This window comes from Carassius carassius, chromosome 21, assembly GCF_963082965.1.
Source record: "Carassius carassius chromosome 21, fCarCar2.1, whole genome shotgun sequence".
NCBI lineage: Eukaryota > Metazoa > Chordata > Actinopteri > Cypriniformes > Cyprinidae > Carassius > Carassius carassius.
Window position 1 is genome coordinate 6,179,821 of NC_081775.1, and position 27,186 is coordinate 6,207,006.

Here is a 27,186-nt window from a genome sequence, read left to right on the forward strand (position 1 = left end):
ATGTAACAAGTACATAGGGTGTTATGGGAAGTGTTCCCGGTTCCGGTTTTCCTAATTAATGCAGCCTAAAAATCCTTTAACCGATTTGGATATTAAAGCATATTAGTATGTTATGTGTAAGACAGGTTAAAGAGATGGGTCTTTAATCTAGATTTAAACTGCAAGAGTGTGTCTGCCTCCCGAACAATGTTAGGTAGGTTATTACAGAGTTTAGGCACAAAATAGGAAAAGGATTTGCCGCCCACAGTTGATTTTGATATTCTAGGTATTATCAAATTGAGTTTTGAGAACGTAGCGGACGTAGAGGATTATAATGTAAAAGGAGCTCATTGAAATACTGAGGTGCTACACCATTCAGGGCTTTATAAGTAATAAGCAATATTTTTTAATCTATACGATGTTTGATAGGGAGCCAGTGCAGTGTTGACAGGACCGGGCTAATATGGTCATACTTCCTGATTCTAGTAAGAACTCTTGCTGCTGCATTTTGGACTAGCTGTAGTTTGTTTACTAAGCGTGCAGAACAACCACCCAATAAAGCATTACAATAATCTAACCTTGAGGTCATAAATGCATGGATTAACATTTCTGCATTTGACATTGAGAGCATAGGCCGTAATTTAGACATATTTTTGAGATGGAAAAATGCAGTTTTACAAATGCTAGAAACGTGGATTTTTAAGGAAACATTGCGATCAAATAGCAAACCTAGGTTCCTAACTGATGACGAAGAATTGACAGAGCAGCCATCAAGTCTTAGACAGTGTTCTAGGTTATTAAATGCAGAGTTTTTAGGTCCTATAATTAACACCTCTGTTTTTTTTTCAGAATTTAGCAGTAAGAAATTACTCGTCATCCAGTTTTTTTATATCGACTATGCATTCCATTAGTTTTTCAAATTGGTGTGTTTCACCGGGCAACAAAGAAATATAGAGCTGAGTATCATCAGCATAACAGTGAAAGCTAACACCATGTTTCCTGATGATATCTCCCAAGGGTAACATATAGAGCGTGAAGAGTTGCGGCCCTAGTACTGAGCCTTGAGGTACTCCATACTGTACTTGTGATCGATAGGATACCTCTTCATTCACTGCTACGAATTGATGGTTGTCATATAAGTATGATTTAAACCATGCTAATGCACTTCCATTAATGCCAACAAAGTGTTCAAGTCTATGCAAAAGAAGGTTGTGGTCAATTGTATCAAATGCTGCACTAAGATCCAATAGAACTGATAGAGAGACACAGCCACGATCAGATGATAAGAGCAGGTAATTTGTGTTTTATTTCATAGTTTAATATATAATTTTATAACTACTTATTTTTCATTCGTGTTCTGTTCTGAATATCATCAAATTTAAAATATTTGTTGTAGACTGAGGGCAACTAAATTGGTTGTTTAGATTTACCAGTAGACTATTTTGGAGTAAGATAAATTTCTCTTTCATGAAATTACTTATTCTTTTTGACCAGGTTTCGTAAACTCTAAGGGCATGGCTTCTAAACCAGAGTGTTTTTGGGGAGTGAAATTCAAATGATCATTGTTTTCAGCCGCCAAATTTATCAACATGTGATCATTCATTTGATGAGATTGGCGGCATACAAAGGTTTCATAAATCACACGTAAATTGATTTGTGCGCAAGGATCTGTGCACTTTTCTACTTTAGATTGATAAAAGAGGCCCACTGTGTGATTTTATTAAATGGTTAGATGTCAATATACAAAAGATCTTATTATTTTGTTCATAAGTACACAGAATGGGCCACAGCCATGGTTCTTATGTCATAGGGTATTTGGTCACTGAGAATGGACCAATAAAAAATTAAGAAGATTTAATTTTAAGATGATTTCATTTAATGTGGGGAAGAGTACTCATCTTTCAAAACTCATTTGAAGTTTTTGCCAATATAAGATTTTTATATATTTTTGGCTGTCTCTTAAACTGTATTTCTAAATTAATATATTTTAGGATGATGCAGTGCACATCAAAATTTTCAACTATACCACTCTGAGTTTTTGGAAAATCTAACCACTGCATACATTGGCAAATGATTTGCTTACACTGGGTTAACACTGCACTCCCCTTGTATAAAAGATGAATGTATTATATTAGGATTCATATCTGAAAAACCTGTTGGATTTCTATTTTTCTAATAATTATATAAATACACCAGGACAACTTGAGCTAAACTCCATTAACCAAAGAGACATTTTAGATGTGAGGCCTATAGGGACACATGGGTGAAGATGTTTGGTTTAAAGGGTAGTTGTACCTTTCCACCTTTAATCTAGATGACCTTTGGTTATTGCCTGATCTGTCTTCCAGGTTTGTTTGTTTTGACCATGTATTGAGCATTTCTGTTGCAAGGCTGAACCCCAGTGGTGTCCAGGCAGTCTGTGCAGGTTGAGTTGGAATATCTTTCATGCCCTATTTGTCCTGTAATAACTTGTTAAGCCCTGACTAAATATATTAGACTTACACAGAGTCAAGGCCACCTGGGATTTGTAGACAAACTGGTTCAAGAACTCTTGTATCTGACATCACCTTTGAACTCTAAAGGTCAAATGTCAGAAGTGAGTTACCTCCTTGTTTTTCCAGAAGAACTGCAGATGTGGAACCTTTGAGGGAAAGGTTTTTTGAGGGAAAGAAAATTTTGAGGGAAAGGGGGCATCTAGGCTTGGATTCTGACTTATCATGGATTTGGGAGCATGTGGACTTGGTCTTGACCCTCTTCTGGTCTCAGCCTTTACTCAAAGAAAATAATCTGACCCTCATCTGGTCTTTGTATTGTCTGACTAGAATGACCTGGTCCTGATTACAACACTGGGCAATGCTGCTCTTTTACTTGTGTAACTGGTTCTACTTGCAACACTCTAAGTGGCAATTGAAGCAGCATCAACCAGCATGGGAGTTAGGTTTAGTCAGTAACTAGCATACCTTTTAAGACCAGGGGAGTGAAGGAATAATAGCTAGTGCAGTGGCTCCGATATATACATAAACCTACGAACATTCATCACCATCACCAACTTATCACGAAAGGTAAACATTTTAGTTGCATAACATTGGATTGCCGGCAGCCATATCACCTTGGAGCCCAAGACCGGTTGCCCACTGAAGCTAACTAGTGCACACTAGTGGTGGATGAGGAGATACCCCCTGACTATGTAAGCACTTTGAGTGCCTAGAAAAGTGCTATATAGATGTAATTACTTATTAATTATTATTATTAATGGAAATGCCATCATTTCACAATAGTTTTTTTTTTTTTTTTACATTCATAAAATATCGCAACGTTTTTGTGCAAATCTGCAATGGAAACCAGGTTAGTGTCAATGTTGCAGATTATGAACAAATTTAATTCAGTTCTAAAACAAATGACAACAGTATTCAGCTCAGTTCCATTCAACTTGTGTTCTCATCTGGTAATATCAATGCCAAATCAATGATATTACTGAATATTTCGTAACTTCGTGTCCCAACTAAGAAATCCAAAAGCAACAATGGCAAGGAACCCAAACCTCATCAGTTAACAGAAATAAAATGGAAAAATTGGGAGAAACCAAGCTCAGGTGGGGGACTAGTTCTCTTTGGGCCAAATAAACAAACGATGTGATACTGCATCACAATGGTATTGGGTGGGAAGGAATAAGTTGTAGTATCCATCTGTCGTAGTAGGGGACTGGCTTATCACTGGACTTGAATCTGTTTTCAAGATCTTGTCTATTTGCTGGGGTCTTTAGGACTTGTCTTGTTGATGTCTTCGCTGACTGTGAAGGGACTTATGTGGAGGTGGGCACACTAACAAAGTGCTAAATAGCTCTCACTTGTTGGTCTCTTTTATACTAGCACAAACTGGGTGGTCATTCAGGTATACTAGAGTAACCAATGTAACCTTGATAGTGACCAGCCAAAACACCCAAAACATACCTCGTACTGGTAAATAAGAGGTTTTCATAGAAATTTTAAGATAAGCCTGCTATGATCTTGGCCCAAGGTGTCAAATCCTGCTCCTGGAGGGCTAATGTCTTTTTTAGATTCAACCCTAATTCAGCTCCAGCCAGCTAATCAAGGCCTCCAGAAGTACCTGAATACTAATTTTGTCAGGTGGTATATGAAAGGCAGGTATGTTGGAGTAGGTCTGAGTTTAACACCCATGCTACATCCTGCAGAGATTAAACATTTGCCACAGGAAAAAGTGTCTACTTACACCTCTTGAGACCCAAGCCTGGCCTTTCTCTTGATTTCTGATGGACATATAATAATTCAAACTTTCAGTGAGGTCCCTTCAGTGAAGAACTATCAGAAGAACTAGACATGTCTGGAATTTGTCTGGAAATGCACAACAGGAAAAGAGAAGAAATGAGTCATTGCCGTGTTAGAGGAGTGTTGAGCTGAAGTTCATGGCTGAACCAGCTAAACAGGCTAAAATCCCGCTCAGCCACGATCATTTTCCATAGAGACCAGCTGTTGGCCATCATGGACTGAATTAGCATTAGCTTATTGCAATGTTTAAAAGCTTGGCTTCATTTATTAACACAGGGCCATTTAGTCTTTAAATACCATGTGTGTTGGTCAAGTTCAAACCTGCTAGGCAAAATTCCTTACAAAATGAATATTTTTACAAAACGGAAAAAGATGTGTCTATTTATATAAGGTAATAATGTCTGTCTGCCACTTAGAACCTCTCCATGAAATAAAGGGGGCACACTCTGTTTGGGAATGTTATTCTTTGTTACCATGGAAAATGAAATTGTGATTTGACCTTTGAAATAACATGGAAGAATATTGCCCATTCTCAATTTCATTACGATCTATTGCTTGTCAAGTAGTGTAATGCTAACGTTTTACACGAGGTACAGAGCCATATTTGCAGCATTGTGACATGGCAAAACTGGAACGCTCCCCCTATAACAAACAAAGCTGTTTTTACTGTAGGATAGCCAGTATATGAACCACTAGCTAGGCCTATATGCTCATTTTGTCTTCAAGACCTTTTTGACAGTTTCTGCCCATTAATTTGGAAATCTTAATTACAACATGATGTGTGTTAAAGTGATTTTTCATGTAATAAATTCAATATATTGGCCTATTAACCTTTTTTCATATCTCAACCATGACAGGGGAATTTTTAGCACTAGTGCAATAAAATTAAGTATTATTAATAGTCTATCTGTATTTTATCCTTCTCAGTCGCTGACAGTGATGGGCAGATTTGTTGCACAAGTGTCTTAAACCAACTAAATGAGCATTTTATAAATCAGCTTTATCAACAGAACACCAACTTTGTACATCATGGTACCTATGGCTATGTTACCATCAGGGTTCACAATTGCATATTCAGTAACAATTTGCTTCAACCATTAATTATTTAATTGACAACTCGGAAAGCGAGGGTTTAAAAAAAGATGCTTTCACTCATAAATACTATCCTTCCGTCATGACTAGAACACAGCAAGAGACCACAGAACTGTTTATTAAAACATTCAATTAATCAAATAATTTTCCCTTCAGTCCAAACAGAAAGCAAAAGAGTTGGAATTACTACTACACTCTGGCATTTTAAATGTCTCTGTCCTTGAAATGTTTTACACATTATTCCCAGAATCCTAGATGAATTTCAAAACAATAACAATATATGCTTCTTCACAATTGTTTTACATGTGGATTAATAGTGGATCTCCTTTTTAAATACTTTGAGTTTCAACAGTGACACACAATTTTTCTGCCTTCATTAAATGATTCTTCTAAATGTCCTTTAAAAGATATATTACGTCACATCATATAACCGAAGCCATAAGATTAAAAAAAAATAATAATAATTAGCTGTTAGCTGTAAACAAGCCAACTGTCATTCTACACAGAGTTTAGAAAATAAAAAATAAAAAAAATATATTTTAACCAGGTATTTCATAAGAATTTACAAACAGCTGTTCCCTGAGGGCAGAGGATTGAATTAGTGAAGAATTATGGTAAAATTTGTGATATTAAATGATGTCTCCCTTAAATTAACCATGGTTTTACTACAAATAAAATCAAAATACCATGGGTACTATTAACCATGGTTTTGTTTCACTAAAAATAGTTAAACCATGGTATTTGTAGTAAAACTGTGGTTATGAAATAAAATATGGTTGCTACACTTTTACTACAATAAAACCATGGTTATTTTTTATAAAGCATTAGTAAATAAATCACATTGTATATTGTTGAATTATACTTTTTTTTAATATTGTTTACATGTAATATTTATTATTATTATTATTATTATTATCATTCTGAATTATTATGATCAGTGACTGAAACATTAGTCTGAGCTAAAAAGCTGTTTTTTTCCCCCCAAATACCAATGGTCAAGTGAATGTTGTATAATCATCATTATATGGTTGATTTTGTATTCCTGATGCCCTGTGCTGTTTTGCTAATTGCTAAAATGCTGTAGCACTTGAACTCTGAACAAGTAAATAATCTCTTTTACTTCTCTGAAAGACAAATACCTGGAAAAGCTTAACTCTTTTAGCACTTTTAGCATTTAAATCTGGCCTCCAGATTTTTAGGTCATTTAAACTTGCTTGTAAACACATGAAAACGGGGAGAGGAGGGGTGCAATTCCTTAGCCATGTGTTTTTGTGTAATCTGATTTTCTGGCACACACTGAAAACATTTCTTGGGTCCTTTGACATGTCAGTGGAAGAGAAAACTTTTTTTTTTTTTTACTTTAGAGAGCATGTGGCCTTCCATGCCAGTATGAGTGGGCTTATGTGATGTTGTTTATCATGTATCCGATTTATCCTCTCTCTCTCTCTCTCTCTCTCTCTCTCTCTCTCTCTCTCTCTCTCTCTCTCTCTCTCTCTCTCCTCTCTGCAGATTATCCATGAACCTCCACCACCAGTAGTGGATGATAGTTCGGTAAGAATGTTTTTTTATTTTATTTTATTGATCTGTACATATCATAGTCTAATTAAGCAGTATTGCTCTTGCATTTGTATTGTCATACTATGATCTGGCCATAGGCACAATATGTTTCAGACCAAAACCGGTCAGTAAATTTATTCATTTCTCACTCGCCAACAAAAATAGTGTCAAAGGAAGATAAAGCTTCAAGATTTGCTTGTCACAAAAGCTAATAATACATAAATTATTACTGAGAAAATGTGCCAGTGTTCAACTGGTTTTTATAAGCAGTTTTCTACATTACAATCGACTGTTTTTATTGGCTAAAGATTTAAGGTAATCTATTAGTAAGATAATAAATATCCTGGTAAGTAGCCATGTAATATGTAGGATAGTGTTTTGTCAGCTGGTCATTATCACTTAAATAAACCCAGACACGTCCATGACATAAAACAGAGAGGTCTTGTAACATGCTAAAGGGGTTTATTTTGTGATAATGTCTGTGTCTGACTGCACACGGTATATCTGAAAATGTGTTGGTATTATGCTATGGAAACAAAGAGTTACTCCGGAGCGTTTATGGTGATTTTCTTCTTTTACTTTTTTATCTTGGATTAGGCTTAATCCTTGTTTACTAAAACCATCACTGAGATCTAATTTTCCAAGTCCACACGTTAAAAATTTATATTAAGACCATAAAAAGGGTCAGATTTGGAAGTTATTTTTGTAATGATGTTATTCAGATCTGGAACTGAAGGTCAGAATGTTTCAGCTACTTAACAGGAACTTTGGGAAAGACTTTGGACTCCATAAAACCCTCCAGATCTTTGTAGGCTGTTGTTTAACCGCTCTGGCTCTGCTGCACTAAAATGAATGAGTTCAGTCAGACCTGTAATAAGATGGCATATTTTTATAAATCTTTTATCAGTGATGTCACTTTTGTAAGACTGTAAGAATGTCATAAATGGAATGGCTATGGGTTTGGGAAATTTCCTTGAAGGTTTTTTTAAGTTACGCTAAAGTTTCAGGATATAAAAAATGTGATGGGGAAGCAAGTGGGTGATCAAATTGAAATATGAAGCATGGGGATGGCTTTTAACCTTTTTGATTAAGTATGGAGGCATTGATTAAAAGATGTCTGTTAAAATCTTGAGGACTGATTGTTTAACAGGGTTAAATTTCCTCAGAGCTGGAAAAATAAAGTCATAACTTGAGTGAGCCAATATGGATTTATTTATTGGATGAGGAATAGATAGGGAGGGCGTGAGCGTAGCTCGTGCCTTTCTGAGAGGCAATAAATGAAAAAGTCATGTTTTAAAGGAGTGAGTCACACCTCATTTAGGAAAATGCTCGGCCATTGGAATAAGACCCGAAAAATGTGTACTTGGAAACAAACAAAGAATCTTTACAATAGTGTTATTGTTTCGTTTACTAAGATAGCGACCCAGATTTTGCATTGGACATATAGTGAGCAAACATATTGTGTAATCTGTAACCTATATTTAATGTGGTCTGGGTTGCATTTTTGTTTTACCTTCACTCTTAAAAATTGAGGTTCCAAAAGGGGGTTTTCACCGAAGAACCGTTCTTGGTTCCTCAAAAGAAATTTTCAGTGAACAGTTCTTAAAAGAACCATCTTTTTTACTAAGTGTAAAGAACAGTTTGATAATCTAAAGAACCCTTTTCCACTTATAAAGACTTTATTTAGTTATGTATTTATTTAAAGTTTCCACAAAAAAAGGTTCTTTGCTGGCTTTGATTGATTCTTTAACCTTTAGCATCCACAGAATCTTTCCATTCCGTAAAAGGTTCTTTGTAGTAAAAATGGTTATTTCGATATCAGTTTTATACAGAACTGTCCACAGAAAGATTCTTTGGGGAAACAAAAATTGTTCTTTTATGGCATCACTGTGAAGAAACTCTTTTGGAACCTTTGTTTTTAAGAATGAAATTTCTTCATGGAACCATCTGTGCTAATATGAAACCTTATTTTTTAAGGCCGTTGTGCAGTTTTGTTCATGGTTTTCAAAGACTGTGATCCCTTTTACCAGTACATTGCACCAAAATTAGCTTCTTCCCTGTTGTTTGTGACCAAAACATATTTGTGGCCAACAGGTTAAGAACCTTTGGGCTTCATTTTGGTCACATTTGCATTGTCTTTGTTTGCTCTATAAGGATGATGAAGAGGATGGAACTCCAAAGAAAAAGTGGCCCACAGTCGATGCGTCCTACTATGGAGGAAGAGGAGTTGGAGGCATAAAAAGAATGGAGGTAAACAACAGTTTTATCACTCACTGGATGGCACTAGCCACTAAATTAGCAAACGCTCAGTCTCTTAACAGATGCCTTTCATTCAGAGGAAGCAGGTTGTGATTCTATAGGAACCTAGGGAGTCTTTCTTGGGTGATGGATTCTGTCAGTAAATCTCCAGTTGACAGTTTGCCCCAAGTTGGAATGAAACCACTGTTGTTTATATTACATGCCAAGAGACTTCAGCACATCATAATTGAAAGCAGCGATATTGCCGAAAGCGAATGCCACCACTGTGAAGAAAAACAGGAAATAAAGAAGGAAAATGGAAAAAGTTTGTCAAATCCATTAATTTGCAAAAGTATGCTTGAAATAAATGCATCTGCTTTGCAAACACGAGGCTTCATCAAAAAATGAAATGACAAAAACAAGGGGAAAAATAGTTTAAGCCAACATGACATGGTCTGTTATCTAGTTTGCTGGTTTTAAAATGGTTTAGGACACCGGAACTTGCTGACCAGCTAAATCATCTGAAGATCAGCTTGATTAGGCTGGGAGACAAGCTAAGCAACCTTTGGCATGTTAAAGAAATTTTCTTTCATCAAACGGCTACCAGTAAAGTCTACAATCACAGCAAGATTTAGGAAAACAAATGTGTGTGTGTGTGTGTGTGTGTTTGTTTGTGTGTATGTGTGTGTGTGTGTGTGTGTGTGTGTGTGCTTTTGTTTTTGTGACATATCAGGACACAACTCTGTATAATGACATGGGTATGACACAGGTATTACAAGAAGAGGGTGACTTATGAGGACATAACCCATGTCCCCATTTTTAAAACGCTTATAAATCATACAGAATGAGTTTTTTTGAGAAAGTAAAAATGCACAAAGTTTCCTGTGAGGGTCAGGGGTAGGGTTGGTGTAGGGCGATAGAATATACAGTTTCTACAGTATAAAAACCATTACGCCTATGGGATGTCCCCACTTTTCACAAAAACAAACGTGTGTGTGTGTGCCTTGTACAGCTCATCTGCTGCTTGGAATCCTTCCTTCTGTCAAAAATTCTGCCTGAATTACCAGCAGTGCAGAGTTTGCAGTTTGATTGTCTCAAAAAATACCTATCCAGAAAAATCTTTATTTGAGAAAACAACATTAAATATGCATTTTGTGTTGAGATTCACAGTTTTATACTACTGAGTTGACACTATAAATCTTTAAATTTCCCCCAGGTTTTGGAGTAAAATTCATGTGCACTTTTTTTTATACAGAAGGACAGATTTTTTTTGCTTCCAAAAAAAGATCTTTGGATCATTGTCAATGCTGAATAAAATGACTATAGCTGTCTCCTTCATTACAGGTTCGCTGGGGTGAGAGAGGTTCTACCGAGGAGGGTGCTAAACTGGAGAAGGTGAAGAACGCAAGGGTAAAGATGCCTGAGCAAGAGTTTGAAGCTCCTCCTGCTCGCATCCTAAATAATGGCATGCGGAAACCTCCAGGCCCTCATAAATGGTACTCGCCCATTAAGGTGAGAAGAACGCGGTCACCCTTTATTTTACGGTCCAATTCTCACTATTAACTAACCATTAACTATGACTTTTGCCTCAATTAACTCCTTATTTGCTGCTTATTAATAGTATATAAGGTAGTTGTTAAGTTTGGGGTATTGGGTAGGATTATGGATGTCATGCATTATATGTACTTTATAAGCACTAATAAACAGCCAATATGTTAATAATAGACATGCTAATAAGCAACTAGTTATTAGTGTGAATTCGACCCTATACTAAAGTGTTACAGAACGCTAGTGTATTCAGCTACAAGCTTACTAAAACTCAATAACATTTTAGTTTAGGGAACATATCTCACTATTAACTAGTTGTTTATTAGCATTCCTATTGACTGTTGATTGGTTCTTATAAAACACATATTAATGTCTCATTCTTCACAACCATATTTTAGATACCCTAATCCGACCCCATACCTAAACTACTTTACTATCAATAAGCAGCAAATTAGGAGTTTATTGAAGCAAAAGTGGTATTTTGTCCCCAAACACAAAAACACTCAAAAGCATTTTGTATGTTGTATTTTGTTGTAAAAAAAACAAAAACAATTGGTTGTAATTTGCCATTTGGATAACTAATATATATATATATATATATATATAAATATATGTATGTATGTATGTATATATACATATACATATACATATATGTGTATATATGTATATATATGTATATATATATGTGTATATATGTGTATATATGTATATATATGTGTGTATATATATATATATATATATATATATATATACATATATGTATGTATGTATGTATGTATGTATGTATGTATATATATATATATATATATATATATATATATATATATATTAATCTTGTGAGAAGTTGTATGGTTTGACATGCTAAACTACTAAAAAACAGAATAAAATTATGAAATACTTTAATAATGATTATGCATGCTGCTTATTACTTGGAATATTTGTACCTTAAAAAATAAATTTTCACATTGCAAAACAATGGAGAAAGGTGCTAAAAATTTGTTGCCCACATTCCTCTGAACATTCACATGAATTTTAACCTTAAATATTATCGTTGTTAAAAAGTCAGTAGACATGATACATCTGTAAATGAATTACATTTGTTATGACTGAGGCTGATCTCTGTATTCATTTGTAGCTCACATGTGTTGTGCATTAGGATGGGACAAGTTTTTGAGTATTAAATAAGGCCCAATACATACTGTATAAAATGTTTGAGCATAAAATGCATTAGGATGGGACAAGTTTTTGAGTCTTAAATAAGGCCCAATACATACTGTATAAAATGTGTGATTTGCATGCTTGAATTTGTTGCATTTTGTGTTGAATGCAATTCATAATAACTATAGAGTATGTGCAAATATTAGCTAGTCTTTCTGTTGTATTACAGTATATGGGTTTCTACAGTTTCCCTTTCAGTCGGTCACTCTCGACGCCACGTCGGTGACTGACGAATATGGGATATCGCTTCGATAGACCAATCTACTTCGAGTGTAAACTAAACGAGCCAATGCACATTGGCATGCAATTATTGCATCCAGCTGCCGCTGATCACTGCGTGAGTATGAGAAGGCAGCAGGTGCAATGCATTCCAGCTTTTCGCTTCGGAGCCGAGCATTAGTATCGCTCTGCTCAACTGTGTCCGCTGTGAACTACGAGTTCAGCACGCTCTCGGAAGCTTTGTGTGTTGGCGAGACGGCGCTTCAGCGGCGGTCGTTCCTGTGTCGAGTGGATTGCACACTTCAGGCTGCACTACCCCTGTCGTGTTTCAAGCGGACAATTCCCCTGTGCGCCTCAGCACTAAAAGAGCATTTCCTAAAGAGCAAATTTCTCTAAAAGAGCTTCAAGGGTGCGTCTTTGTAAAGACGACGGATCGTCCTTATAAGGATGCCGTTTCACCCGTGCGTTTCTGGGTGCGGTCGTTACCTGGCAACGGCTGATGGTCACGATCGCTGCCTCACGTGTCTGGGCGTCGAGCATGCTGAGGTGGCTTTCGTGGATGAGTCATGTTTTCACTGCGGGAATATGACCTTCTCGGAGATGCGAACCAGGCTCCGCTACCTTCAGGGGGGCTTCACTTCCGGCAGTAGCGCGGGTGGTTTGAGGGTCACAGTGGTGGCAAACCCCGCAGGGAACCAACCCTCTGGGGACCACCACTCCTCTTGCACCTCTGATCCAGTGGAGCAACCCCTCTTCAAGGAGCGTACCAGCGTTATCCAGTGGGACTCCCCCTGACCAGATGTTGATCTCAGCATCGGAGGGAGAGCTGTCGGATGACGATTCGGCTGCGCTACCGCCCTCCTGAGTGGCAGCTATGCTTTCCCGGGCCGCCGAGAGGGTAGGGCTCAAGTGGAATACCCCACCACGTCCCGAACCCTCGCGGCTGGATGATTGGTTTTAGTCGTACAGCCGACGAGCTGTCTCGAGCAATGCTCCCGGGAGAATGGTGACTCCATGCCCTGAAGGTCCAGCTGATTTGGAGGCGGTTCAGAGCCGCTCAGGTACACCTGTTTGCTTCTCCAGAGACCTCTCACTGCCAGTTGTTCTACTCCCTGACCGAGGGAACTCTCGGCACGGACGTACTGGCACACAGCTGGCTGTGGGACCTACGCAAGTATGCGTTTCCCCCAGTGAGCCTTCTCGCACAGACACTGTGCAAAGTCCAGGAGGACGAGGAGCAAGTCTTGCTAGTAGCGCCGTATTGGCCCACGCAGACCTGGTTCCCCGAACTAGTGCTCCTTGCGACAGCCCCTCCTTGGCCAATTCCTGTGACGAAGGATCTACTGACTCCGAGATGGGGCACCATTTGGCACCCACGTCCAGACCTTTGGGAACTCCATGTCTGGTCCCTGGATGGCACGCGGAGGTTCTAGGTGACCTACCATCACTTCGGCAAGAGAACCGTCTACGAGACACGCTTATGAATTGAAGTGGAACCTGTTCGTCGAGTAGTGTTCTTCTCGCCAAGAAGACCCCCGAAGATGTCCGATTGCGGTCGTGCTGTCCTTTCTGCAGCAAGGGCTGGAGCGAAGGCTGTCTCCCTCCACCCTCAAAGTCCAGGTTGCTGCTATTGCTGCGTACCATGACTCCGTGAATGGGAAGTCTTTCGTTAAGCATGACATCATCATCAGGTTCCTTAGAGGGGCCAGGAGGTTAAATCCATCCCGGCCCCCCGTATACCCTCTTGGAACCTGTCTCTAGTGCTTAAATCACTACAGCAGGGCCCATTCGAGCCTTTGCATTCAGTTGAGCTAAAGATTCTTTCATTGAAAACTCTGCTCCTGCTTGCACTGGCCTCCATCAAGAGGGTAGGGGACCTGCATGCATTTTCGGTCGATGATTCGTGCCTAGAGTTCGGGCCGGCTGACTCCCGGGTAATCCTGAGGCCCCGGCCTGGCTAAGTACCCAAGGTTCCCTCTACACCCTTCAAAGACCAAGCGCTGCCCCTGGAGGAGGCAGACCCAGCCCTGGCTTTGCTACGTCCCGTCCGAGCATTAAGTTGCTACGTAGACCGGACACAAAGCTTCAGGACCTCAGACCAGCTCTTTGTCTGTTACGGAGGCTGGCAGGAGGGGAGTGCTGTCTCTAAGCAGAGGATGGCCCACTGGATTGTGGATGCCATAACCCTGGCTTATCAGGCCCAGGATGTGCCCTGCCCGTTCAGGGTTGAGAGCTCACTCAACTAGAACTGTTGCATCCTCCTGGGCGCTGGCTCGTGGTGCCTCGCTGTCAGATGTTTGTAGAGCTGCGGGCTGGGCGACCCCTAACATGTTCGCTAGGTTCTATAGCCTTCGTGTAGAGCCGGTATCCTCCTGTGTTCTCACCTCAATGGGGTAGTGGCACTGAGAGGCCCCGGTTAGTGTCGGCTTGCTTAAACTGCTCCAGAGTGTCCGTACTGTAGACCCTGTTGAGATCCTCCATCACCCTAAGCAGCTGGATGCGGCAGAACGTCCGGCGCCAGGCCTTCATGATGTATCCGTGAGAACCATGGAAGGGTGGGTTCCATATTGAGACCTAAGCGGTACTCGTATGTGTATAGTCCACGGTATAGCCTTAGAGCCCGTGTTTCCCCGGCAGACTTCTGCCTTCCCAAGAGGGTTTTTAATCACGTCAAATTTCTCTGTATACTCCTAAACGGATGCTATATGTGTATTTGCCTCCGAGACCTCCTACCGGAAGGATGGGACTTCCACAGCGTCCCGGTTCCAAGCTGACCGGGTACGTTTTCCCATGGCGTTCCGTGGCGTCGAGAGTGACCGACTAAAAGGGAACATCTCGGTTACATATGGCAACCCTCGTTCCCTGAAGGAGGGAACGGAGATGCCACGTCCCGTCGCCATGGTTGCTGTACCGCCGCTGAGCTGCCGGGTCCCCGGCTCGGCTCCTCAGCGAAAAACTGGAATGCATTGCACCTGCTGCCTCCTTATACTCACGCAGTGATCAGCGACAGCTGGATGCAATAATTGCATGCCAATGTGCATTGGCTCGTTTAGTTTACACTCGAAGTAGATTGGTCTATCGAAGCGATATCCCATATTCGTCGGTCACTGATGTGGCGTCTCCGTTCCCTCCTTTGGGGAATGACGGTTACCATACGTAACTGAGACGTTTTCTATGACTGTATTTACATTACATGGTTCAAGCGATTATTTTTCTTCTTATGTGGCACTTATCGGATATGACCCACAAACATATAAGGAAAATAGTTCAATTTTATTCAAGTTTTCAGTTGAAATTTATTTGTATAGCATTTTTTTTACAATAGAAATCATTGCAAAGCAAGTTTACAGAAAATTAATTTGCTACAATTTTTAGTAGGAGCTTATCAGTGGTGACTCTCAGTTTACTGTATGTGTATTTGACAGAAATGTATGGAAAAAGTCAAATAAAGACGTAATCAAACAGACAATGAACACCATTAACAGCAATTATCATATGCTGCAATCAAACTTATAGCAAAATTTCGTAGTTCTGTATGTTATTTCAGGGTTAGCATCAGCTGAGGTCCTCTGGGTTGCCATCATCTCTTCTCAGGTGTTCTGGATCCAGACTGAAGCTAATGTAAATCCTAGTTACCACGGGATGTAAATCCCTTTGCAAAACAGAGAAGCAAATAGAGACATAATTAGCATGGCTGCCATTCATACCAAGTAAAAATAATTAGTTTAACCCAAGCTAAAGAATAATAATGCACATTTGATCGGATATAAATGCAGTCCAAAAATTATGAGATGCATTATTTAAATGCTTGGCGAGTTTTGTTATTAATCTAGATTTACACAGAGAGCGTCTCTGAACCCCAAACATTATGGAGGGAAGTCATGGGGGAAGTCGTGGCCTAATGGTTAGAGAGTTGGACTCCCAATCGAAAGGTTGTGAGTTCGAGTCCTGGGCCGGCAGGAATTGTGGGTGGGGGGAGTGCATGTACAGTTCTCTCTCCACCTTCAATACCACGACTTAGGTGCCCTTGAGCAAGGCATCGAACCCCCAACTGCTCCCCGGGCGCCGCAGCATAAATGGCTGCCCACTCCCCCGGGTGTGTGCTCACAGTGTGTGTGTGTGTGTGTGTGTGTGTGTGTGTGTATGTTCACTGTTCTGTGTGTGTGCATTTCGGATGGGTTAAATGCAGAGCACAAATTCTGAGTATGGGTCACCATACTTGGCTGAATGTCACTTCACTTCATTATCAGGAAGGCAATTCCATAGTTTGGGAGCCAAATGCAAAAACCTTTACCTCCTTTAGTGGACTTTGCTATCCTAGGTACTACCAAAAGTCCAGCATTTTGTGACCTTAGGGAGCATGATGGATTGTAGCGTGATAGAAGGCTAGTTTGGGTACGCAGGAGCTAAACCATTAAGGGCCTTATAGGTAAGTAATAATATTTTGTAACTGATATGGAACTTAATATGTAGCCACTGCAAATAATATAGAATTGGGATAATATGATCATATTTTCTTGACCTGGTAAGGACTCTAGCCACTGCATAGCTTGTTTATTGAAGATGCAGGGCAACCACCTAGAAGTGCATTACACTAGTCCAGTCTAGAGGTCATGAATGCATGAACTAGCTTTTCTGCATCGGAAACCGGTAACATGTTTCATAGCTTGGTAATGTGTCTAAGATGGAAGAATGCTATTTTTGTAATTTTGTAACTTTGATTTTCGTTGTTGCCACCTGTGCCATGTTGTGGAGACGCTGTTTTGTTTAAATGAGGTGTTTTAGGAGGGCGTGGATGAGTCTTTGAGTATTTATTCCCTCCTTTGTTTGTTAATCTCTGTATTTAATGTGTGTCTGTGTTATTTTCCACTTTTTGTAACCCAACTTTACATTCAAATCTTCCAAGATGTCCTTCTGTTCTTTTCTTGCTTCATTAATTTTCTCTGTTCATTTCTTGTGCAAAGAGTGTTGGTTGTATTTATTAGGAAGTTGGGTCGAGGCTGAGGGACATCAGAATGTTGTATTTTAAAGGGTTAGTTCACCCAAAAATGAAAATAAGCCCATAAATCACTCAAGTCATCGTAGGTGTATATGTCGTTCTTCTTTCAGACAATTCCAGTTTGAGTTATATTAAAAATTTTCTTTGATATGTTAAGCTGTTTAATGCCATCAGCGGGTATTGCATGCAGCAGTCCAAAAGAATTTAAACAAAAGCGCCCATACTCATACAAAAAAAAGTGTCTCACACGGCATCGGGGTGAACAAAGGTGTTTTATATACACCTAGGATGACTTGAGGGAGTAATTTATGGCCTAATTTTAATTTTTGGATGAACTTACCCTTTAATAACCATGGGGCAGATAGTGAAGGATTGATTCATTCTAAACTCTGGCTTTGAGATGTATCTGTCTCATTTAATAGTGAGCCAGAGAGGTCACATGTAGGATGTTGGGTTCAGGAAATACTTTGTTAATGAACTTTCATTTCTCAGAGTTCTTGGTGATCGAACAATGTGTTATAAAAGCTATTAAAGACCTGAGGGTCAGTGAAGGTGCAATAAGAGCTTGAATCGTACAGAAAACAGACAGTTTATACAGGCGTGTCCAATCCTGCTCCTGGAAACCAATGTTCTGCAGAGTCCAAGATCCAACCAGCTTCAACACACTTTCCTGGAAGATTCTAGTGCGTCAGAAGCACTTGATTAGCTGGTCCAGGTGTGTTTGATTAGAGTTGGAGCTAAACTCTACAGGAACCTCCAGGAACAGATTTTGACCACTGGTCTATGTACACATACACACATGCTTGCTTTTTCAATATTATTTTCTTTTGTGTGCTGATGCACAGGGAAAACTGGATGCATTGTGGGTACTACTGAAGAAAGGGTATGACAGAGTGTCCATCATGCGACCACAACCTGGAGACAAGGTAAGGCTCTATATTTGTTGAAGTATAACAAATGCATATTTATATATACACAGTGCCTTGAGAAATTATTTATACCCCTTCATTTATTTCATGTTTTGTTATGTTGCAGCCTTGGGTTAAACTGCTTTAAATTACTTTTTCCCTACATCAATGTACACGTCATACACCATAATGACAAAGCAATAACAACTTAAAAATAAAAACTAAAATAGGTACATTGCATAAATATTCAAATAACTCATTATTTAGCTGAGGCACCTTAACAGCCTTAAGTCTTTTTGAGTATGATAGGACAAGCTTTCCACATCAATATCATGTGCAAGTTCGGGAACAAGTTCAGCTTCCTGACAGCCTGATGGATGAAGTTGTCTTTCAGTCTGCTGGTCCTGGCCTGGAGACTCCACAGTCTCCTCCCTGATGGCAGCAGACTGAAGAAGCTGTGAGACGGGTGGGTGGGATCACCTGCGATGCAGAGGGCTTTGCGAGTGAGACGGGTGTAAATTTCCTGGAGGGAGGGCAGAAATACACCAATGATCTTCTCAGCTGCTCTCACTATGCGTTGCAGAGTCTTTCAGCAGGATGCGTTGCAGGTGCCATACCACACAGTGATGCAGCTCGTCAGGATGCTCTCAATGGTGCCTCTGTAGAAGGTGTACATGATGGGGGGCGGGGCTCTAGCTCTTCTCAGTTTGCGGAGGAAGTAGAGATTCTGCTGTGATTTCTTGGCCAGTGCTGCAGTGTTGTCGGTCTCGGAGAGGTCCTCTCTGATGTGCAAACCCAGGAACTTGATGCTGCTCACTCTCTCCACAGTCACACCATTGATGGTCAGAGGAACGTGCTGAGTGTGTGCTCTCCTGAAGTCAACAACAATCTCCTTCATGTTCTCCACGTTCAGAGAGAGATTGATGTCACTGCACCATCTGGCCAGGCGGCTCACTTTGCTCCTGTAGTTTGTTTTATCTCTGTTGCTAATGAGACCCACTACAGTCGTGTCATCCGCAAACTTAATGAAGAGGTTGGAGTTGTGTGATGGTGTGCAGTCGTGGGTCAGCAGAGTGAAGAGGAGGGGGCACAGCCCACATCTTTGGGGGGCCCCAGTGTTCAGTGTAATGGTGCTGGATGTGTTGGTGCTGACCCGTACTGCCTGAGGTCTTCCAGTCAGAAAGTCCAAAAGCCAGTTGCACAATGAAGTCTTGAGACCCAGCTGGACCAGTTTGTAAATGAGCTGTTGAGGTATGATTGCGTTGAATGCTGAACTGAAGTCTATGAACTGCATTCTGACATACGAGTCCTTTTTTGTCTATATGTGTGAGTGCTGAGTGGACGGCAGTGGCAATGACATCATCGATCGACCGGTTGGACCTATATGAAAACTTTAAGGGGTCCAGGGAGGGGGAGGGGGGTCAGACTTGATGTGGTGCATGACTAGCCATTCAAAGCACTTCATGAGAATTGGAGTGAGTGCAACAGGATGGTGATCATTGAAGCAGGATGGAGATGGCTTCTTCGGGACTGGAATGATTGTGGTAGTTTTGAAACATGTTGGAACAACAGCCTGACTAAGTGAGATGTTGAAAATGTCCTGCTGCACAGTCTCTCAGTACACGCCCAGGGATGTTGTCAGGACCCGGAGCTTTGTGTGCTTGATCCTGCTGAAGGATCTCCTCACGCTGTCAACTATTGTTCACAAATCTGTCTAAACCTGTGTTATTGAGCACTTCTACTTTACAGAGATAATCCAACCACCTCACAGGTGTGGTACGGTATATCAAGATGCTGATTAGACAGCATGATTATTGCACAGGTGTGCATATATATATACAGTGTTGGGGAGTAACTAGTTACATGTAACGGCGTTACGTAATTTAATTACAAAATTATAGTAACTGTAATTAGTTACAGTTACTAAGAAAAAATGAGTAATTAAATTACAGTTACTTATGAAATTTTTTACGATTACAAAGGGGATTACATTTGAATATTTACACACATCCACATACAGATTTAACTGATTTCTTTCCCAAATTGCACTGACTATTCTGAGACATACCGCCCTGATAATTTCCGGGATGCGGAAATACAGTCTGGTTCGTAGAATCCAGTCATAAAAACGAAATGCCTAACGCGGACGGAATATGCCACATTTTGGATGACTAAATCAAAAGTAGGTCAGTACACTTGAATCAAAACATGACATGGACTAGTGTCTGTGAATATAAAGCCCCAAAAATGCAATATATGACTTGCACTTTCTGCGTGTCTGTGGAAATCAGGCGCGGACTGGACACCGGGAGAACCGGGACAATTCCCGGTGGCCTGGCAGCCGATTTTGCCCCACTATTTAATATCATTATTGTATAATTGCCTGCCGAATGTACTAAAGCGATCATTTGCGAATCCGCCATTTGATAATTAAATCTCTAATAAGTCATGAAGAGTTAGTCATGACTCGCGCGCTCTCCGCGCCTCCGCCAAACGGTTTGGATCAGACTCCGAGTAATCAATGCGAGAGAGAGAGAGAGAGAGAGAGAGAGAGAGAGAGAGAGAGAGAGAGAGAGAGAGAGAGAGAGAGAGAGAGAGAGACTATGGAAGCGCACAGCTGGAGCAGACAAGCAGGATTACTGTTCAGGGTTTCACGTCAGTTTCATCTGTAAAGATGCTTTTTTGTCTTTGTTTTTTTATTTATTTAATCAAGCAGCAGCACGTTGCTCATCAGTCATCACTCAAAATACTATATAAAGGACATCATTATTATCTGTTGTAATGTTACAGTAGGAATTTATCTGAAAAAAAAATCCGATTTTTTTTTAATAGGTTTAGGGGGAGCTACGACAGACAACACCACAACCCTTACGAAAATTAACATTTTAATATTTAACTATAAATCCAGAGAAAATGGTTACTATTGTTTAACTGTGATCACCAAAAATTTACAATTATTTTACAAATGTATTTATTTAAAAATAAATACAAATCCATTTGCAAAAAAAAAAAAACAAAAAAAAAAAACAAGGTTATTTAACTTTTATATAGGCTAATAAAAGCATGGTAATTTTTTGTAAGGGAAAAACATGACTCGTGTACAGTATTATGATTTTTCTATAAAGATAAAGTAGTATTGTAGAGTATTGTATTGTAAAGTATAGTTTTGTTCAATCTTGAGTATTAAAGTCATGAGAGAGATGGATAACAGGGCAAAATAAAAAGACTGAAGAGAAAAATGGAAGTGAAGGTGCAGTTCAGGAGAGAACTTTTAATTATTTTGCATGTCCCCAAATTAAAGATTTAAACCTTTTTTTATGTCAGGTCCATACAAAAAATAGTTTTGTCCATGATTTTGTTTGTATGAGTTTGAATTTTCCAGTCTGAATTTTTTTCCCAGTCCGCCCCTCCTGTAAATGAATGCCAAAGACATGGTTTCATTTACTACACATATATAGGCCTACTGAAGCCCGCAGTGTTTTCAACCTCTGCTGCCTCAATATAGGGGTACACGAGCACATAAACATAATTTCTAAAACTGCTCTGTGTCACTTCATGTGCATTTTACTTATTTTGAGAAAACTATCATCATATACAGAGACAGCAGTTTAAAAAACACACCAATGTTTCAGGAGTTTATTACACAGAATACGTCACATGCTTATTAGATAACTGTATTTAAGTTGATGTATATGCTTTTATTTATTATTCTTTAAATTTCACAAATTTAGAAAAGTAATCAAAAAGTACTCAAAAGTAATTAGTTACATTACTTTAATAAAGTAATTGAAAAAGTTACACTACTATTACATTTTAAACAGGGTAACTTGTAATCTGTAACCTATTACATTTCCAAAGTAACCTTCCCAACACTGTATATATATATATATATATATATATATATATATATATATAGTCAAGATTAAAAAAAAAAAACGTCATGAAAGTGAGTGTGTTAAATGGAATAAAAATGGAATAACGTTATGCAATAATTATAGATCCTAGGATATGCATGAGGGTCAGCATGTAATTTCATTTTTAATCACACTATATATTTCTGCACAAAATTCTTTGGAAAATATTTTTTGTTTAATTATTACTATTATTATTATTATTGTGGAAATAATCTTTTGTAAGATTCCTCATAGGTTCAGTTTAAATTTTAAGATTAAATTGTTTCCATTCATGTACAGTAAAGTAGATTTTGTTTTTGCCCAGGGAGTAACATCAGAAGGGTATAGTGAAACATTTGAACAGATATGCATAGAATTATGTGAGGTTTAAGCACCAAAAAAGAAAATCAGCAGTGATATGAAGATCTGGATACTCAAGAACATTTATGACAAATGTTGCAGTTAGACTTGGATTCCTCTCTATAGCATGCATTTTCTTTCACTCACTGCTTCATTTAAACATTCTTTCATCCTTGCCTGAATGGAGAACAACAACAGGCCAAGATTAAAAGCCCCTCTGTTTTATGCTGAGTCTCCTGGACTAAGCAAATAAACATAGGAAATGCATATCCTATATCCCAAATGGCAATGGGATTTACATGAAATGAGGTATAAAGTTCTTTATGGTGAATTTGATTTATTTCTTACTTATGCAAAGGGTGATGTGACTATAAAGCTGTTTGCAGGTCACTGAGAGAAAGAGCTCATCTATGGACAGGACACAATTCAGATTGCTTTTCATGTTTGTCAGGGTTGGCCAGTTGAGGCAAGAATATACTAGCAGCAAGTGTAATTTGTTTACAAGACAAATTAATACAAGAGAACAAGACAACAAGAAATACACAAACCACATAATTGCCAAGAACAGACAAAGAAAATAAATACAGATAAATACAGGTTAAATGAAGAAGCATACAATCATACCCTCAACAACATTGTACTAAAAACTCAAATGTTTTCCTTTTGAGCTTTTGTAAGGTTTTGAATACAGACAATAATGTTGTCAAAACGATTCCATTCATAAAAGGGCTCCCTTCGAACCCTTGCTCTCAGTACAGCTAAAGTTTTTATCATTGAAAACTGCACTCCTAAAGGCTTTGGCTTCGGTTAAGAAGGTCGGGGATCTGCAGGCATTTTCAGTTGACAAAGCGTGCCTGGAATTCGGGCTGGCCAGCTCGCACATTATCTTGAGACCCTAGCCTGGATACATGCCCAAAATTTCCTCCACTCCTCTTAGAGTTCAGGTGGTGAACTTGCAAGCGCTGCCCCCAGAGGAGGGAGACCCAGCCCTAGTGCTGTTCTGTCCATTACATGCACTCCGCACTGCTTCAGGACCTCAGACCAGCTCTTTGTTTGTTACGGAGGCCAGCAGAAGAGAAAGGCTGTCTCCAAGCAGAGATTATCCCACTGGACAGTAGATGCTATTGTCCTGGCTTATCAGGCTCAAGACCTGCCATGCCCCCTAGGGGTGAGAGCTCACTCAACTAGGAGTGTAGCCTCCTCCTGAGCGCTAGCACATGGCAGCTCGCTAACAGACATCTGTAGAGCTGTGGGCTGGGCGACACCTAACATATTTGCAAGATTTTATAATCTCTGTGTAGAGCCAGTTTCCTCCCGGGAACTCGCCCCTTCGGGCCAGTGAAGGGACCTGCTCGAGGTCGGATGCGTGCGCTATTTCCCTCAGGTGAGTTCCTCCGTTCAGAACCCTGGGTTCCTCCAGCACTGTTGATGTCCAGCATTTGTGTGCATGCCTTATCGGTCAGCCCCTGTGTTGGACTAGGTGCCTCCATGTGTTGTGATTCCCCTTTTTTGGGCAATCCCACGTGTGTATTTCCACAGTAAGTATCTTGGTAGCATGTGTCTTTCCCCTTGGTAAGTCACCTTGCCAGCTCTGTCATTGGAACTTTTACCCTGCGGGCTGGGTATCTCAGAGATTCATGTGTATCACTGCCACTCGGTTGATACCTGCCTTTGTAAGTCCTCCTACGAGCAGGCAGCCTCGTAGGAATATGCTACCCAGTGCATTCTGTGTCAGGTATAGGCCCTCACTCGTGCTGGCTTCACGACAGGGTGCTATAACTTCACTGGAAGACAGCCATGTGGCGTTTTGCAAGGGACCCCATTTGTCAGTCTCTTTCTGATGTAATGTCGAATGTGACTGACTGAAAGGGAGCGTCTAGGTTATGTATGCAACCCTCGTTCCCTAAAGGAGGGAACAGAGACATTACGTCCCTTTGCCACATCGCTGTTCCGCAGAATGTCTGGGTCACTTGGCTCGTCTCCTCAGCAAAGACTTGAATGCGAGTTGCTTGCTGTGCTCCTTATATACCCGCTGTCACGGGAGGAGCACAAGACAGAACCAGTGGGCGTGGCGTCAGGCCTCGGAGAGGCTTTTATTAACAGAAATCAAATGAAACAAGGGATAAAAGGTGGCCAAAGGGGAAGAGTGTCCAAAGCAACAGGGAATCTGGTGTCCTCGTCATGCTGCGGGGTTCGTGTGGGTCGGGCAGTGTTCTTGGAGGAAGGGTCCAGGTAAGGGGCGGAGTCTGGCGGCACGAGGGGCGGCGGCTTCCTCTAGCGGCCGCACCTCTTGTTGGCCGCGGCGCTGGTAGGGGATGGACGGCCCGGCATCCTGGCCCGTCGGCCGTGCAAACAGGTGCAGTTCCAATCCGGATCGCGGGTCCGGCAGCTCACATCTCCAGTGGCGCGGGAGTCCCTCACCGCACCCTTCCTGGACCCACGAGGACACCAGTGTGCATGCACGGGGAAGAGACCGGTCTCCCGAGGAGAGGCGCGTTGGGCTTTTAAACAGCGGCGGTGATGAGGCTCCATTTCCTTCAGGTGTGCCCCATCACGCGCCGCCAGCCCTGACTCTTCCAGCGCCCCTCCTCTCACACACCCACTCCAGTCGGGAGCCTGGTGAAGGGCGGCGATTTAGGACGGGGTGCCGGTGACAATTAGGGAGGAGGCAGCTGACTCGTCACATTCCCCCTCCCAAGCGACATCCCCGTCATCAGGGCGCTGCCCACATGGGAGTGCTACCATCCTCAACCAGGCTCCAAACGGTCGGAGTGGGCGGGGATTCCTCTCCGGGCGGTCCTTCCTCTCGCAGCGCGCCAGAACAGGGACAGAGAAACCGGGTTTTAGTGACAGCCTCAACCAACCACAGGGTAAAATGACAATAATAGAGAAGTCACTTACCCCTTTTGTGGCTGGGAGGCTGTCCCTGGTTTTCCTCCGTCCCAGTCCGGGTTCTCACGAACGTTTGCAAGCGAGAGGGAGTGACGTCACCAGATGTTTCCCAACTGCGCTGTCTAGGCTCCACCTTGCCCGCATTCTCCACCAGTGTCACGAGAGGAGCACAAGACAGACACAGTGGGCGTGGCGTCAGGCCTTGGAGAGGTTTTTATTAACAGAAATCAAATGAAACAAGGGATAAAAGGTGGCCAAAGGGGAAGAGTGTCCAAAGCAACAGGGAATCTGGTGTCCTCGTCGTGCTGCGGGGTTCGTGTGGGTCGGGCAGTGTTTGTGGAGGAAGGGTCCAGGTAAGGGGCGGAGTCCGGCGGCCGCACACGCTCCCCTCCTCGATCCGGGGCACGAGGGACGGCGGCTTCCTCTAGCGGCCGCATCTCTCTCGTTGGCCGCGGCGCTGGTAGGGGATGGACGGCCCGGCATCCTGGCCCGTCGGCCGTGCAAACAGGTGCGGTTCCAATCCGGATCGCGGGTCCGGCAGCTCACATCTCCAGTGGCGCGGGAGTCCCTCACCGCACCCTTCCTGGACCCACGAGGACACCAGTGTGCATGCACGGGGAAGAGACCGGTCTCCCGAGGAGAGGCGCGTTGGGCTTTTAAACAGCGGCGGTGATGAGGCTCCATTTCCTTCAGGTGTGCCCCATCACACGCCGCCAGCCCTGACTCTTCCAGCGCCCCTCCTCTCTCACACCCACTCCAGTCGGGAGCCTGGTGAAGGGCGGCGATTTAGGACGGGGTGCCGGTGACAATTAGGGAGGAGGCAGCTGACTCGTCACACCACACAGCAGGGCGGAGCTCGCGATGCAAATCCCACAAACCAAGGTACACTGTGTATTGGCTCATTTTGTTACCACTCGATGGTGATTGGTCTCTCGGGCCTGACTCCATTCCTCAGCATTGTAGTACATTACAAAACAGTATTTACTGAGTGTGCATTAATATATTTCTTAACATTACTAAATGGATACCATTGTATATTGAGACAAAAATGGCATCCCTATACCTACCCTATAAACACTTCATTATTTAATACTCCTGAGGATATTTATTTCCATTATTTCCATTATTTCTTATTTTTTTACATATTTCCTTCATTTTTATTGAAAATAAATGTCTTTCTGATCTGATATGTGAATAATGCCTGTCTTTCATAATGTTGTTTATGCCAGTCAGACATTAGTGGGCAGAAGTAGTGTAGATAGTCTCTGCCAACAAGGTGGGCTATATGCACTTTAGGGGTGACCCCAAATATTCGACAATTAGATGCTTCGATTCGAGGAGCCTTATACGACTTCCAATATCACAGTGGAATATTCGCGGGCTGTTATGATTGTGCCATTCTGACTATATGTGTGCGCTCAAATGTCTGATTTCACATAGAACTTGCGGTTTTCTCCTAATAAGTTAATATGCAGCCTATTATGATAAAGCCGTGAATAAGAATCTAAAAAGAAAGAAGCTTCAAATTAATATTTTAAAGTGTGTGAATAAATCCAACCACCCCTATAGATTTATGTTTCACTTTCCATAATCCGTGACCGACAGAGGAGCATCTTGGCGGCAGGGATTTAAAACTTTACCAAGACTCAACCTGACACAGACAGAGACTGGATTTTTTTCGAACAGGTAGGGTATAATTGATTTCAAAACATTTGAGCAGGTGTATATATATCGTGGATATATAATTTACCTGATATAAGATGCATTTGGTTTTGAGTCAAACACTTTATTGTAGCTACTACGGTGATTTATATCTTTACCGCGCAGCACGAGCAGGTCAAACAACAATGCAGAAAATTAATAACTATGACTGGACTGTCACACCTCTACCATTATAATGAGAACACCATTACACTAAAACGCTGTGAAATTTTTTGTTTCAACACATTTTGTCGAGTTTGAAAAGGAGTTCATTCAGAGCCGCGCAGACACGTTCA

General features: G+C 41.1%; 1 protein-coding gene across 1 annotated transcript in view; it reads left to right on the forward strand.

Moving 5' to 3' along the window:
* LOC132097411 (anthrax toxin receptor 1-like) overlaps positions 1 to 27,186 on the forward strand; it is a 69,827-nt gene that overhangs the window by 33,620 nt on the left and 9,021 nt on the right. Inside the window, exons 14-17 of the mRNA XM_059503109.1 lie at positions 6,867 to 6,908; positions 9,069 to 9,164; positions 10,497 to 10,664; positions 17,982 to 18,062. Coding sequence (XP_059359092.1) covers positions 6,867 to 6,908; positions 9,069 to 9,164; positions 10,497 to 10,664; positions 17,982 to 18,062 — 387 coding nt within the window. The remainder of the gene's footprint in view (positions 1 to 6,866; positions 6,909 to 9,068; positions 9,165 to 10,496; positions 10,665 to 17,981; positions 18,063 to 27,186) is intronic.